This window comes from Clinocottus analis, unplaced genomic scaffold (genome assembly GCF_023055335.1).
Source record: "Clinocottus analis isolate CAN_PGR_092001 unplaced genomic scaffold, fCliAna1.0.p SCAF_18, whole genome shotgun sequence".
Taxonomy (NCBI): Eukaryota; Metazoa; Chordata; class Actinopteri; order Perciformes; family Cottidae; genus Clinocottus; species Clinocottus analis.
In genome coordinates, this window is record NW_027175909.1 from 16156369 (window position 1) to 16171368 (window position 15000).

The window sequence follows — 15000 nt, forward strand, 5'->3', positions numbered from 1 at the left end:
CACCCGGGACTCCCCGGACCGAGGCGCGCCCCCGCCGACCCGCAGGATCCTCGTGAGCCGCTTTAATGAGAAGCAACAGCGACGCCACGTGGCGCAGGTGAGAACTTCTATTATATTATTATATTATTATATTATATTATATTAGATAGAATACATTAGATACTACTATATATTCCTTTATTATTTATATTAAAGTGTAAACAAACACAATAAAAAGTAAAACAAGTAATATAAATAATAAACGGTAAAAAAACTGGAATGAAAGATTACAATAAATATATAATAACAAACTCTTCTTCATGCAGCTCAAAGCTAAATACATACATTTTGTTAATATAAAAATATATAGTTCGATGTATAATATATATATATATATATATATATATATATATATAAATATATATATATATATATATATATATATATATTCATATATAATTAGCATGCTGTTGGACAAAAGAGGAATTATGTTCTAAAATGTGAATAAAAAACTGATTTTTCTAGGTTAAATCTTTATGAAATGTAAAGATTTAAGGACAAAAATAATTCATAAAATGTAAAGAAAAAAAAGTACTTTGATTATATTTATTCCTCTTTAGTTTATTTGATTCAAACGTGATTAAAAAAGTGTTTTAAATAAAAGTGTTCACCTCAAGTCCCATGACACAAATAACACAGACATATAATATAATAACAACTGAATCATAATGTTTAGCCAATCAAAGCACTTTATTGCACTGTATAGTGTGACGGCGAGCCAACAGCAGCTCTTATAAAAGTGTCATTTCATCTTTTTATCATGTGTACAAAACAATTCACGCACACTTGTACCGTACAAAATCAACACTATTTACACACACACACACGCACACACACACACACACACACACACAGGGAATCTGCTACCAACAAACTGAACGACTGATCTGCATAAAGAACGACGTCATCATGTTTGAGACATTAAAGTCCCTTTAAGTAATAATAATTATTATATTAATAATTATATTAATATTCTTTTAAAGCGATAACTGATAGTTTGACTGGTGAGATGGGAAATGAGGATTCAAAGGTGAAATAAGTCACTTTTTACATCTTCTAAATTATATTTCTAGATTTGAGTGTTTTTTAAATGCACTTTTTTGTGTTTATTTTTCTCGTGGACTAAATGTGCAACTCTGTGTTGCATAACAGATTATAATAAACAATAATAAAAATAATAACCAATGAAAGCACTGAAGGAATGACTGCAGAGAGGACCACAACTCCCATGATGCCGCGCTGTATCGTCTGTTATGCCCCTTAGTGGCAGAAACATACATATTTTAAAATAAATATTAACATGAAATCAACGCGTTGTTGGTGTTGTTGTTTTTTCTGAGCCACTAAAAGACTTCAGATGCTGGAAAAAAAATATATAATTTAATTTTTTATTTATTTTTTTACTTTTAGGGTTTAAATTCTAAATTAAAACGTTTCTTATTTGTTCTTCTGCTGCGTGAATCACATTAAAACCATGAAAAACATCCCTGTGACACGTTAAAACGCACACACACACACACACACACACACACACACACACACACTGGGTGCAGGTGGAGAGCTGCATATAGGGGCTACTGTACCTCATTGTGTCTTCGGTACCTCTCCATATAGATTATTATGTCTATGTACAATATTTATATTTTTTACAAACATCTGGCCGCCCCTGTTCTAATTTAAATTTAAATATTTTTTTGTTAGTTTGTTTTGTTTGTTGTTGTTTTGACCGGTACAACACGATGACTGACACTATTCATCTCTTCTCTACTTTCAAACAACGCCACACAGCTGAAGGAAGAAGCTCTGGGGAGGGAACGGACCCGCCCACCACCAGAACAACCAACCAACCAATTAACCAATCAACCAACCAACCAACCAATCAATCAATCAACCAATCAATCAACTGGCACGACACGACTTTAAAGTAAACAGACTTAACACGCAGGTTCAAAAATACAGAACAACTGGATTCTGGGAAATAAATGAACAACAACGTAGAAATGCACGGCATGCTCACACACACACACACTCCCTGACTCACACACACGCTCACACACTCCCTCACACACACACACACCCTCACTCACACTCTCCCCCCCTCTACATGTTGTAGGCCACGTAGATGGGGTCCAGCTGGTCCTGCAGGAAGCCGTCCCTCAGGTGCATGCGCTGCTTCTCTCCGCGGGAGTTGATGGGGATGACGCCGATGTCCGTCACCACGACGACGCCCACGATGAGGTAGTGCTCCTCCAGCACCGCCTTGGTCACCATGGGAACCAGGTCCAGGGCCTCCTGCTCGGAGCCCTCCAGCTCCACCACCACCACCAGCAGGTTGGTCCAGGGGAACACGGCGCTGAGGGGTGGAGGAGAGGGGGGGCTGTTAGTGGGCTGCTGCCGGAGGGGGCGGGGCTTAAGGGGGCGGGGCTTACCACTCCATGATGCTCTTGTGTGCGCGGATCACCGACGTCTCGATGTCAATGGGATGGTACCTCATGCCCCGCAGCTCCATGGCCTCCTCCAGAGCGCCCACCACGAACAGAGCATCATGCCTCTCTGATGAGGGGAACATGAACATGAGAGTCACAGCATGAGGAACACTAAAGAGAGTCACAGCATGAGGAACACTAAAGAGAGTCACAGCATGAGGAACTCTAAAGAAAGTCACAGCATGAGGAACTCTAAAGAAAGTCACAGCATGAGGAACACTAAAGAGAGTCACAGCATGAGGAACACTAAAGAGTCACAACATGAGGAACACAAAAGAGAGTCACAGCATGAGGAACACTAAAGAGAGTCACAGCATGAGGAACACTAAAGAGAGTCACAGCATGAGGAACACTAAAGAGAGTCACAGCATGAGGAACTCTAAAGAAAGTCACAGCATGAGGAACACTAAAGAGAGTCACAGTATGAGGAACACTAAAGAGTCACAACATGAGGAACACAAAAGAGAGTCACAGCATGAGGAACACTAAAGAGAGTCACAGCATGAGGAACACTAAAGAGTCACAACATGAGGAACACAAAAGAGAGTCACAGCATGAGGAACACTAAAGAGAGTCACAGCATGAGGAACACTAAAGAGAGTCACAGCATGAGAGGAACACTAAAGAGAGTCACAGCATGAGGAACATGAACATGAGAGTCACAGCATGAGGAACTCTAAAGAGAGTCACAGCATGAGAGGAACACTAAAAAGAGTCACAGCAAGAGGAACACTAAAGAGAGTCACAGCTCACCTCCGTTGGCGTCGGTGAGCTCGGTGCGCCGCAGGAAGCCCAGGTATCCGGTTCGGGCCCAGACCGTCGCCGTATCCCCGAAGCTCAGCCGAGAGCTGAAGTGATCCGACTGCAGGACCTCCTCCCCGTACCCGCTGTAGTACCCACTGCCGTTATGAGCACTGTGCACCCAGATCTGAGGGGACATTCATATACAAATATATATATATATATATATATATATATATATATATATATATATATATATATATATATATATATATATATATATATATATATATATATAAATAAAGAGATAGAGAGAAAGAAAGACAGGTAAAGGGGTAGATGAGGTCCAGACCTCTCCCAGGTGAGAGTCTCCCAGCGGCCCTTTGGTCTCTGGGTTGGCGATGATGACACGAACTCCAGGCAGGATCTGAACAAACAACAACAACAACAACAGTCTTCATGTAAAACAACAGATAAATATAATATATTTGAGTGGGCAGGTTTCGGACCAGCATGCACTGGGGCCCATGTGTTTTCTTTCTTTGTTTTTTTGATGAATAAAACCGGAGAACAAAGAAACGCTGGGGCGAGTCTTCCCACATACCCACAATGCATCAGCTGTGTCTGACTCTGATGGAGCTGTTCATCATCATCAGATAAAGGACGGGTGGACAGACGGCGTCCTCCCACACGCAGTGAGTCAATGCGACCGGCGGCTCGATGCCCAAGCCTCGCGCACAGACTCGCTGTGTTTACTAATGGAGCTGTCACTCAGAGGCTCCTCACAGCAGGAAGTGACAGGAAGTCACAGGAAACGTTAACGTGACTCACCTTGCCCGACTCCATCAACGGAAGACTGTGCGGAGACCCTCTCTCCACCAGCCGGACCCTGAGACACACACACACACACACAGTCAGCATTGTGTCCGGTGAGCAGGAGGAAGAGGATGAAGACGAGGGTGGTACCTGTCGTGACGCAGCGCCCTCATGTCCACGTACACGGTCGTGGGGTCCGGTCCCGACGTGCCCTGCAGCCAATCACAGCGGCAGACATGTGAGCATGTGACCAGGATGAGAAAATGATTCGTATTCATGAGCATTATATTCCTGAGGAGTGAGGATGATGAAGGGAAAGAGGAAGATGCACCTGCAGGCAGATGGCCAGGTTGACTCTGCAGCCGAAGGCCGTGCTGACGGAGCGCGGGTGGAGGCCCAGGTCCTTGAACAGCTTGGAGAAGGAGTGTGTGAGCGACATCCTGGGACGCTCCTCTGCCACCACCACACAGGCCCGGACCCGGGACAGGTCCAGACCCCGAGCCTGACACGAATAGTGATGAAGATATTTATACAGATGAGAGGAGGAGGAGAGAGGACAGGAGAGAGGAGAGAGGAAAGGAGAGAGGAGAGGCTTCTACCTTCAGCGCCTCCGTCTGCAGCCCCAGCCCCTTGGTGCAGAGCTCCATGACGCTGTAGGAGCAGAAGGTGTCTCTGACACGCAGCTGACTGACGGCCAGCAGCCACAGAGCCGGGTTGGACTCCAGCTCCACTGGAGGGATGAGGATGGACTGGTGGCCCGAGTACACGCTGCAGACACACACACGCACACACACACACACACACACACACACACACACACATGAGGATGGACTGGTGGCTAGACTACTTTTCCATGACTTTTTCCTGGTCTAATGAAAGATGAGTTGCATTGTGGGACATGTAGGATCAAGTGTTTTGTGGAGCTAGACCAGTAAAAAGTGACGACAATATGACCCATGAGGGGTCTTCTCCTGATGGAGAACACTGTTCCTCTTTCGCAGCCGCATAGAATCAAAGAGATGAAGCTCAAGCAGCAGATTAGAAGTGGAACACTGCGTTAGTTTAGCCTTCCAGACCTGCAGAGGCACCAGAGGACGAAGCCGAGGCCGCAGTACGGGTCCAGGCAGATGGCCACCTCTCTGGACGGGTACAGCTCACACTGCAGCTTCACCGACCGGCAGAAGGCTCCAACTGCATTGTGGGACATCTGGAGAGACACGGACACTTAGTTCTGCAGTGTGTGTGTGTGTGTTTGTATGTGTGTGAGTCAGGAGGAGGACTAACTGACCTGGACTCCGGCCAGCATGCCGGTCGTGGAGACGCTGAAGTCTAGATACGCCAGACCGTCAGGGTTAGTGGGCTTAAAGAGAGCTGGAGGCTTCTTCTTTGGCAGGTCATCTGCAGCACACACACACAGATGTGAAAACCTGCACTCTCGCAGGTGGAGGTCAAAAGGTCAGAGGTCAAGGTCGTACCCGTGTCGAGGACCGGCGGCCAGTTCCGGATGTCCACGGTGGCCGTGGCCTCTTTGGAGCGCAGCAGCTTGCAGATGACGGCCGTGGTCATCACGCAGGCCGAGTGGCTGACCTGCAGAGACACACTGAGGCTAACGTATCACGTGGTATTGATCCCAATACATTATCATGAACTAATGGAGAAAAGACTAAAGGAATGATCGACGATCAAAAAATTACAAAAATTAAAAGAATTCTGAAAAATCTAAAAATTAAAAAAAAAATTAAAAAATCTAAAAATGTAAAAACATTCTCACAATTTCAAAAAATAAAAAAAATTTCAAAGATTTAAGCAAAAATCCAAAAACTTATATTTCCAAAAAATTCAGATTTTTTGAAATTTCGGATTTTTTTTTACCATTTCAAAAAATTCTAAAAGATAAAAAAAATTCGGAAAAATTTCAAAAGAATTCAAAATTTAAACAAATTTTAAAAACTCAAAAAAATTCTGAAAAATGTAAAAACAATTCCAAAATTTAAAAAAAAATCTATGGATTCTAAATGAACACGGACTCAAAGTCCTGACCTCTACGATCATCTTGACGGTGGGCAGCGTGGTGGAGATGTTCTGAGGGTGAGGCGGTCGCACCGTGATGGGAACGCAGCCGGCGTACAGGGAGCCGTAGAAGGCTGCAATCAAGTCAATGCCTGCAGACACACACACACAGACACACACAGTGTGAGGACCAGCTGGGCATGGTTGGTGAGGTAATCAGCCCGCCCCCGCTCTGACCTGGTGGGTAGACCAGAGCCACGTGGTCTCCCTCCTGCAGACCGGCTCTCTCCATCAGCAGAGCCGCCACTCGCTCCGCCCTCTTGTGCAGCTGCAGGCAGGTGAGGGAGCTGGACACCGCCCCCTGCAGGACGGGAGGGAGGGCGACGTTTGCATCGTTTTGGCCACTCGGAATATTTAAACTTGAGCAAAAACTATATTTATATAAATGTATATGTATAAATATCTAAATAAATATACCCGGGAGCTGAGCAGCGTGTACAGGACGTGGTCCGGTGTGGTCTGAGCTCTCCACTGCAGAACCTCCGACAGGAACAGGAACTGAAACACACATCGGGGAGCTTCTTACTCTGCACGCTTTATTGTGTAGTACTAGCATCCCACCAGTACTACTACTATTACTGGTACTACAACACGCTGGACACTTTGTCCCACAATGCAATGCGGTATTTTGGATGAATCCGCTGTTAGTTCCAGGTGTGTGTGTCACCTGGTCGTTGTCATCCGTCTGGCCCAGGTCTCGCCCGCTGGCCTGAGCGATCCTCTTCCCCGACACCAGATTCCCCACCATCACAGAGGCAGGTCCGATCTCTGCAGCGCACACACACACACACGCACACAAACACACACACACACACACACACACATTAACAACCCCCGCATACAGACCCGTGAACACTCGGGTCCTGCTTCACATCGCTTTTTATTTTTCATGTTTTCCTTTTCAAACACAAAAGCTGATTCCTTGCTGACACACACACACACACACACACACACACACACACACACACACCCCCACACACAGACACTCTGACTCTTTCTCACACTCCCTTCCTCCCTCCCACCTGCTTGTTTCTGCCGTGGTTTGGGCATGTTGGTGACGCAGGTGTGTGGGCACATGAGCACGTTGCAGGGGTGCAGCCCCCCCTCCAGGTACAGCTGCTTGATCTCAGACAGGTGGATGCCGCCCAGAGGGGTTTTGGGCAGCGTGTTGGCCGGGACCAGAGACAGGCAGAACACGCCCGCCCCATGGATGCTGTCGATGGCCTGAGAGAGACAACGGGGGAGAGGAGGGGAGGGGCTTTAGGGGCGGGGCTACACGCCGATTGACAGGTCTGCGGTTGCGTAAAACAAAGATGGCGACGCACCTGCAGCACGCGGCTCATCCACTGGAAGCTGTCCTCCTCGGTGGAGTCGGGCCGCTGCTCCGCCACCACCACGATGCGCTCGTCCCGCAGCACCGTCACGGAGAAGACCGCTATCCTGCAGGGGGGCGGGAACGTCACGGACCACAGGTACTGCAGCGCAGGTACAAGTACTCACAACTACAGGTACTGCAGCGCAGGTACAAGTACTCACAACCACAGGTACTGCAGCGCAGGTACAAGTACTCACAACCACAGGTACTGCAGCGCAGGTACAAGTACTCACAACTACAGGTACTGCAGCGCAGGTACAAGTACTCACAACCACATGTACTGCAGGGCAGGTACAAGTACTCAAGTACTATTATGTTTGTCTCTGTTGTACTTATAGATGTATTTAAATGGATGTTTCATGTGTGTATCTGTACACACACACACTCACACACACTTTCTCTCTCACACACACACACTCTCAATCTTACACACACACTCATATGTTTTATTTTCCTTTAAACATATTTTCTCGCGTAGATATTGTAGCTTCATTGTAGCTATTGTTCCCAATAAAACAATGGAACTATCTGTGTGTTCGAAAAAGGGGCGGTTCCTTTGTGAGTTTGGTTCTTTTGTGAGCTCGGTTCCTTTGTGAGCTCGGTTCCTGCTGAACGATGGAACCTTAAATAGCTCAGGAACCTGTCGGCTGGAAGATGGATCTCCTCCTCGCCGGCCGAGGACACAAATAAACTTCACTCGGTTCTGGATCCTTCCACCGTCGCTCTACTTTACAAGATTTATTACGCCTGTGTGTGTCTGTGTGTGTGTTTCTCATTTACCAAGCCGACGTCTGGCCCGCGGTTTTGGTCTTTTAAAGGGACAGTACGGATGTTGAGAAGAGTTAGTTAGTGTATTAGTACAGGGTAAGTACTGCTGTGGATGTATTTTAAACTCCTAAAAGAATCTATATAAGATCAAGTGAACGCTGTATTTAGAATATATTCACCTTTTCTGACGGGGAGCTGAAGCTGTTTTCTCCCACCAGACTCCATTCATAAAAGCAGTAATTTAAGCCCAGAGAACACAGGAGCTGCTGCTCCACTTCTGCCTCCTTCTGTTCGATAGTCAGTGTTAATGTGTGACATTATTGTTTTAAAGAGTTAATTCAGATTCAACAAAGTCGCACAATGACACAAACAAACCAGCAGATGGAGGCGGAAGGAGAGCAGCACCTCCAGTGTTCTGGGAGCTAAAATCACTGTTTTTATCAATGGAGTCTGGTGTGTTTGACGAGAGCACAACGTGAAGAACAGCTACAGCTGCTTGTTTTGCAGCTGCCCATTGCAGTACTCCATCTACTGTAGTACCACACTAGTAGTACGAATACACCGACGAATACCTCTCCTGGAGGCCCCGCCCTGCTCACCTGCCCCTGTAGACGAACTTCATGGGCTCCACCGCCAGCGCCGTGGCCACGATGTCGTCGGCGTTGTGCCGCCGCCCGCTCACCATGATGAGCCCGTCCATCTTCCCCGTGATGAAGACGAGGCCGCCGGGCCCGATGAAGCCCAGCAGGCCGGTCCGCACGAAGGCGTACTCGCTGACCAGAGCGCCGCTGGAGCTCACCGGGTAGACCTGCACACACACACACACACGCACACACACACACGCACACATATAGTATTTTTAGAAGTTTTTCTTGACTTTTGCTTCACATTGCTGTTTATTTTTCATGTTTTTCTGATTTCTTGAAGAGACACACACACACTAACTCTCTCTCTTACACACTCTCACAGACTCTCACTCTTTTACCCTTTTAGACGCACACACTCACAGTCTTAAACACACACACACACACACACACACTCACACACCTCGAAGGTGTTCTTGGTCATGCCCGTGAGGCCGTAGTAGGACGTTCCGGTGGCGACGGAGCAAACGCAGAACTCTCCGATCTCATCGGTCTGACAGAGCTGAGGGACGCCTTCTGGTTTCACCACACACACCAGGCCTGAGGGGAGTGGCGGAGAGGGAGAGAGAGAGAGAGAGAGAGAGAGAGAGAGAGAGAGAGAGAGAGAGAGAGGGAGGGTTAACTCGTCTTCCTCCTGTAACTATTTCCTCCATTCCTCCCTGTTTGAGGAGCAAACGTCTTAAAGTTCAGTTTCGCAGTTTTAAGAACGTCTGTCGGCATAAAACACACACACACACTCACACACACACACACACGTACCTCCAGGTGTGACGGTGCCGACGTCCTGCACCGTGAGCACAGAGAGCCGCTCCTCCGTGTCCACCCTGACGACCCCGTAGGTCAGACCCTGCATGGACAGGACGCCTCGGCCCGGAGGCTGGCTGCTGTCCTCCACCGGCCTGCACACACACACACACACACACACACACACACACACGTCACTATGCTGCCGTACTGAAGTTTAAATGTTGGAATGAATTTCATATCTATCTACTATAAACTTTGTGTTCACTTGTATTCATGTGTGACTGTGTCTGTATGTGTGTGTCTGCACAGACAAACCTGTGTGTGTGTGAGAGAGTGTGTGTGTGGGTGTGTGTGTGTACCTCCTGATGGCCACCGTCAGTGCCTCTGGTGAGCTGGCACAGGGACAGATGACGTCGGCCCGCAGCCCTTTGGTCTGGAAGACGTTGAGGAAGGCGTCGCAGGAGGAGATGGACCCTGACGACACGTTGCAGAGCTCAAGCACCAGAACCCGACAGAACCCGACAGAACCCAACAGAACCCAACAGAACCCCATAGAACCCCACGCTGTGCTCATCGAGCTGAACATCGTCGGCAGACAGAGAATCACTTTGCATGCTTCCTCCTGAATAACAGCGTTACTGTAAAACATGCTAAGCTATCAGCTATCAGAAGATGCTGTCGTTACTAGCTTCCTTCCCCTCACCCCCCCATCTCTCCCCTGTGGAGGGGGAGCCTTACAGGGGTTTGAACCGTCGGCCACCAGCAGCATGCGCAGAGAGCTCAGGTTGATGTCCTTCTGGTCCTTGTGGGCCACCAGAGCCCAGTGCATGTCCCTGGACTTCACACAGGCCACCTTGGCTGCAGGGGGGACAGAGGCGGGACATTAGCATTTACCTGTGACGGACAGGTGGGAGGAGCCAAAAAGACTGTGTGTGTGTATTTGTGTGTGTGTGTGTGTGTGTGTCTGACCTTTGTACTGGCAGACCTTCTGGATCCAGGACAGAGGGTTGACCTTCATCAGCGAGTATGGCACGCTGATCACGTGCATCATGTTCATCACACTCTGCACACACACACACATTTAAAGGGTTATTTGAGGCTGGGCTGGGCCACGCCTTCTCCTCTCCTCCTCTTCCTCTCTTCCTCTCCTCCTCTCCTCTTCATCCTCCGTACCGTCAGGATGCCGTTCCACAGGCCCACGTCCTTCTTGAAGTCCAGAACGTTCACGATGGTCTCGGCTGCAGACGGAGAAGGAGGCAGGAGAGAGGGTTACATCACTAAACATTGAGCTGGAGGCCGTGAACTGTGTGTGTGTGTGTGTGTGTGTGCGTACCCTCAGTGTAGCTGCAGCTCTGGGTGAGAGCCTGGCAGTGTGTGAGCAGAGCGATCCTCGTCACCGTGACCCCCAACACGCTGCCGTCCTTACAGGTTTTATACTAAGGAGAGAATGCATGAAATACATATAATACATTTTAATACATAGAAAATACATTTTAATACATATAAATATATCTTGTGGAGGGTCAAGTGTTACCAATGTAGGAACTATAATACATTGAAGCGCCACATGTTATTAAATTCTTCACATGTTTTCAGCCTCTTTTCTGCGTTCACTTCCTGATTTGTGGTCACATGACTCAATGATGACATCATAGTTTCACTGAAGAGCTCAGAGTTTTAATATATTTACACAATCTGATTAAAGTAAACAGTTTATTTTGGGGCAAAATTTTGAATGAGACATATTGATTTAAATATAAGTGTTTTGTTCACGCGTGATGCGTTCAGGGACTGTCGGGAAGATGAGGATCCGACGATAATGGCTGTCTCGACAGCTCCTGCGATGAATTATGTATTCACTCAAACGGGTTCAGGGGGTTGAATGTGAAACAGAACGCATCGGTGTGTGTGTGTCTGTGTGTGTGTGTGTGTGTGTGTGTGTGTGTGTGTGTGTGTGTGTCAGCTCACCTCTATGTAAGCAGTGTCGTTGTTGGCATCTTTGATGTGAGGGAACCAGTCTCTGGGGGGTTTGGAGAGGTGCTTTGACTCCGTCACGAACCACAGCAGCTTGGGCCAACCTGCAGAGACAAAGACACGTTTATGTACACAGAGACAGATTTATGTACACGTTTACTTACACAGAGACACCTTTACGTACATGTTTACTTACACAGAGACACATTTATTTATGGAAATAATACAGTATTAATTATAATTGTAAAATAATATAAAAACCTAAATATTTTTCACTTACATATTTACAAACATGCAAGAGTACATATTGTACTTTTACTGTACTACATCTCAGAGGTACATGTTGTACTTTTACTATACTACATCTCAGAGGTACATGTTGTACTTTTACTGTACTACATCTCAGAGGTACATGTTGTACTTTTACTATACTACATCTCAGAGGTACATGTTGTACTTTTACTATACTACATCTCAGAGGTACATGTTGTACTTTTACTGTACTATATCTCAGAGGTACCTTTTCTACTTTGTTCCCCTCTTCCCCGCTCACCTTTGAACTGAGGGATCTCCCCCGTGGCGCTCTTCGGGAGTCCCTTGTGACAGGCGTCGCTGGTCAGCGCCACGGTGACGCCACAGCTGCCCAGCAGGAACCCAATCTGCTGACTGCCGGCATCCTATTGGACGATACAGGGAGGGGAGGGGCTTGAGCTACTGGATCATGTGATCATGTGTTTACTCCGTGATGCAGCAGCTATAGCGCAGATTCGTTGAGTACCTTGCGACTCAGAGGGACCTCAATGGGAACAGGCACCACCTCGGCCAGCAGACAGCCGTAGAAGGCCACCATGAAGGCCACGGGGTCGTTGTTAGGAAACACCAACGCCACCTGGGAGAGAGAGGGGGAGACAAACCGGGATCAGAGATTAAAAAAAACAGGCTGCAAAGAAAACTAAACAACTCGGTTTAATAAATTAAATAACGTGGACAAACGAAGTAAAAAACGCTGCTGAGAGAGACAGACACACAGTGGGGGAGGAGTCAGAGTCACCGTGGGGGAGGAGTCAGAGTCACAGTGGGGGAGGAGTCAGACTCACCCGATCACCCGGTCGGACCATTGGCTCCTGTTTGCTGCCCAGTTTGTGGAGGATGTTGTACGCAAGTTTGATGCTGCGAGACCACAGCTTTCCTGAAGGGAGCAGGACACAGGAGACAAGGAAGGGAGGGAAGGAAAGAAGAAGGGGGAGAAGGAAGGAGCGAGAGAGAGGGAGACGTTGACAGTGTTTATTCCCGTGAGATCAGCAGAATGAGAGCTGATCACGGAGGAGCCTGATGGATCTGGTGGATGTGGTGGATGTGATGGATGTGATGGATCTAGTGGATGTGGTGGATGTGGTGGATGTGATGGATCTGGTGGATGTGGTGGATGTGATGGATCCTCACCGTATGTGAGCACGTAGAGCGGCTTCCCCGCCGTGTCCAGGCTGGTGAGGCAGGGCGCTTTGGGGGAGATGGTCCCCCAGCGCTGCAGCGCCGCCTCCAGGGACGGGGGCCAGTTGGTGACCACGCCGAGCGGCTCGCCCTGAACCGCCATCATCTCCGCCCCCTCCGGGCGCGGCTGGTTGGGGTCCGGCTGCTGGACTGGAGACGAGGAGACGGACAGTGGAAACATGGAAACTTTCCCTTTTCGACATCCTGTTTGAGGTTTCACACGAAGAGCCTCGAGGCAGCAAAAGCTGCCACACGACTACACTGATTCACACCACCAGACTCCATTGATAAAAACAGGGATTTTAGCTCTCGGAACACAGGAGCCGCTGCTCTGCTGCTGCCTCCATCGGTTGGTTCGAAAGTCATAACTATGAGATAATTAAGTCATAATTATGAGATAAAGTCATAATTACGAGATAAAGTCATAATTATGGGATAATAAAGTCATAATTATCAGATAATAAGTGCGCATGCGCTTCAGTGACGCTGGCTTTGCATGTGTTCCGCAAATCATTTTGACTATATTATAATTTTTATCTCATCATTTTTACTTATATTTTTTAGTGGCGTGAACGGGCTTCCACAGCCGGAGAACTTCAAGAAATGAAGAAATAAAAAAACAGCAGACAGACGGAATGAAAGACGTCTCTAACCCTCCAGAAGTTCATCAAAGTCATCGACAAAGAACTCCCTGAGCGGCGGCCTGCGCGGCTGCTTCAGCGTGTTCACCAGCTGCTGGATTTTAGCGGACACGCGACTGCTGACCGGAACACCTGCAAGAACCACACACACACACACACACACACACACACACACACACACACTGAGGTCTACTTTCTCAAGGTCAGACTGTGGACGCAGCTTCTAACGGCTGAAAAAGAACACGTCAAAGAAAATGAAATAAAAAGGTTTTTTTAAACGCGGCGGTCCAAATCTGAGCTCCCCATCTGCTGTGTTGTTGTTGTTTTTGTTGTTGTGTTTTTTTTTCCCCGGACTCTTACCGTCGCCTGTCTCCATGCGCTCGGCGTTGCCGTACTTCTGCGTGTTCCTGGCGATGGTGCCCATGTTGGCCATGTGGTGGCGCTCTGCGCGGGAGTGGGTGGAGTCAGACGAGTAGCCCGTCACGTCCGGCGGAGCCGAGTGGTTCTCTGGAGGGAATCGAGCACACGGACAACGTCAATAACAATATATATATATATATATAAGAAATGATATATAATAAAAATAATGAATTGGCATTTTAATATATTTTTGTGTGTGTATATATATATATATATATATATATAACATATATATCTATATATATTTATTGATATTAAAGACGTACCGTCCGACTCCAGCGGCGGAGGCCACAGCATGTCGGACCCAAACTCACAGGAGCGTCGCAGAGATCCTCCGTTCTCCGCAACGCTCAGCGCTCCCTTCCTCTTCAGGGACAGGTGGCCAATACCTGGACACACACACACACACACACACACACACACACACACACACACGTAACATCAAAGTTTTTTTAAGATGGTGGAATATGAAGTCGTCTTGTTTGATGAGAAGAAAAAAGCAGAACAACGATTGTTCCTACTGTTTCTATTTTTCAAAAGAAAAGTACTGAATCACGAATAATAAAAAATAAGATATTTGTAAATATACATCATGTGCAGAAAAGCTGTTGGTGCTAACTAATGAAATGTTTTATATTTACACAACAAATAAATATTACTGATTACATTAAAATTAATAGAATAAATATTTTTTTTTTATAGCCACATCCAATATACAACAGGTGCTTTTATTGTGTAGGCACGGCGCTTCCTCTCACCGTGGTGCGACTGCGACAGGTGGCTCTGCT

General features: G+C 47.2%; 1 protein-coding gene across 2 annotated transcripts in view; it reads right to left on the bottom strand.

Moving 5' to 3' along the window:
• Positions 1-1092: 1092 nt before the first annotated feature.
• LOC137788483 (disco-interacting protein 2 homolog C-like) overlaps positions 1093-15000 on the bottom strand; it is a 21945-nt gene continuing 8037 nt past the window's right edge. For both annotated transcript variants that reach the window (XM_068581303.1, XM_068581302.1), the window contains 34 exons: positions 14971-15000; positions 14479-14601; positions 14153-14299; positions 13805-13924; positions 13104-13301; positions 12758-12849; positions 12439-12549; positions 12214-12337; positions 11655-11764; positions 11020-11122; positions 10860-10924; positions 10656-10749; positions 10425-10544; positions 10046-10160; positions 9699-9838; positions 9343-9479; positions 8895-9103; positions 7478-7592; positions 7175-7376; positions 6820-6920; positions 6570-6650; positions 6330-6453; positions 6123-6244; positions 5558-5669; positions 5371-5480; positions 5159-5289; positions 4682-4850; positions 4414-4584; positions 4233-4294; positions 4098-4155; positions 3619-3693; positions 3279-3453; positions 2469-2592; positions 1093-2392 (listed from right to left, as the gene is read on the bottom strand). The exon at positions 14971-15000 is cut by the window's right edge and continues 267 nt beyond it. In XM_068581303.1, the coding sequence (XP_068437404.1) occupies positions 2140-2392; positions 2469-2592; positions 3279-3453; positions 3619-3693; positions 4098-4155; positions 4233-4294; positions 4414-4584; positions 4682-4850; positions 5159-5289; positions 5371-5480; positions 5558-5669; positions 6123-6244; positions 6330-6453; positions 6570-6650; positions 6820-6920; positions 7175-7376; positions 7478-7592; positions 8895-9103; positions 9343-9479; positions 9699-9838; positions 10046-10160; positions 10425-10544; positions 10656-10749; positions 10860-10924; positions 11020-11122; positions 11655-11764; positions 12214-12337; positions 12439-12549; positions 12758-12849; positions 13104-13301; positions 13805-13924; positions 14153-14299; positions 14479-14601; positions 14971-15000 (4223 nt within the window). In that variant the 3' untranslated portion in view covers positions 1093-2139. The remainder of the gene's footprint in view (positions 2393-2468; positions 2593-3278; positions 3454-3618; positions 3694-4097; positions 4156-4232; positions 4295-4413; positions 4585-4681; positions 4851-5158; positions 5290-5370; positions 5481-5557; positions 5670-6122; positions 6245-6329; positions 6454-6569; positions 6651-6819; positions 6921-7174; positions 7377-7477; positions 7593-8894; positions 9104-9342; positions 9480-9698; positions 9839-10045; positions 10161-10424; positions 10545-10655; positions 10750-10859; positions 10925-11019; positions 11123-11654; positions 11765-12213; positions 12338-12438; positions 12550-12757; positions 12850-13103; positions 13302-13804; positions 13925-14152; positions 14300-14478; positions 14602-14970) is intronic.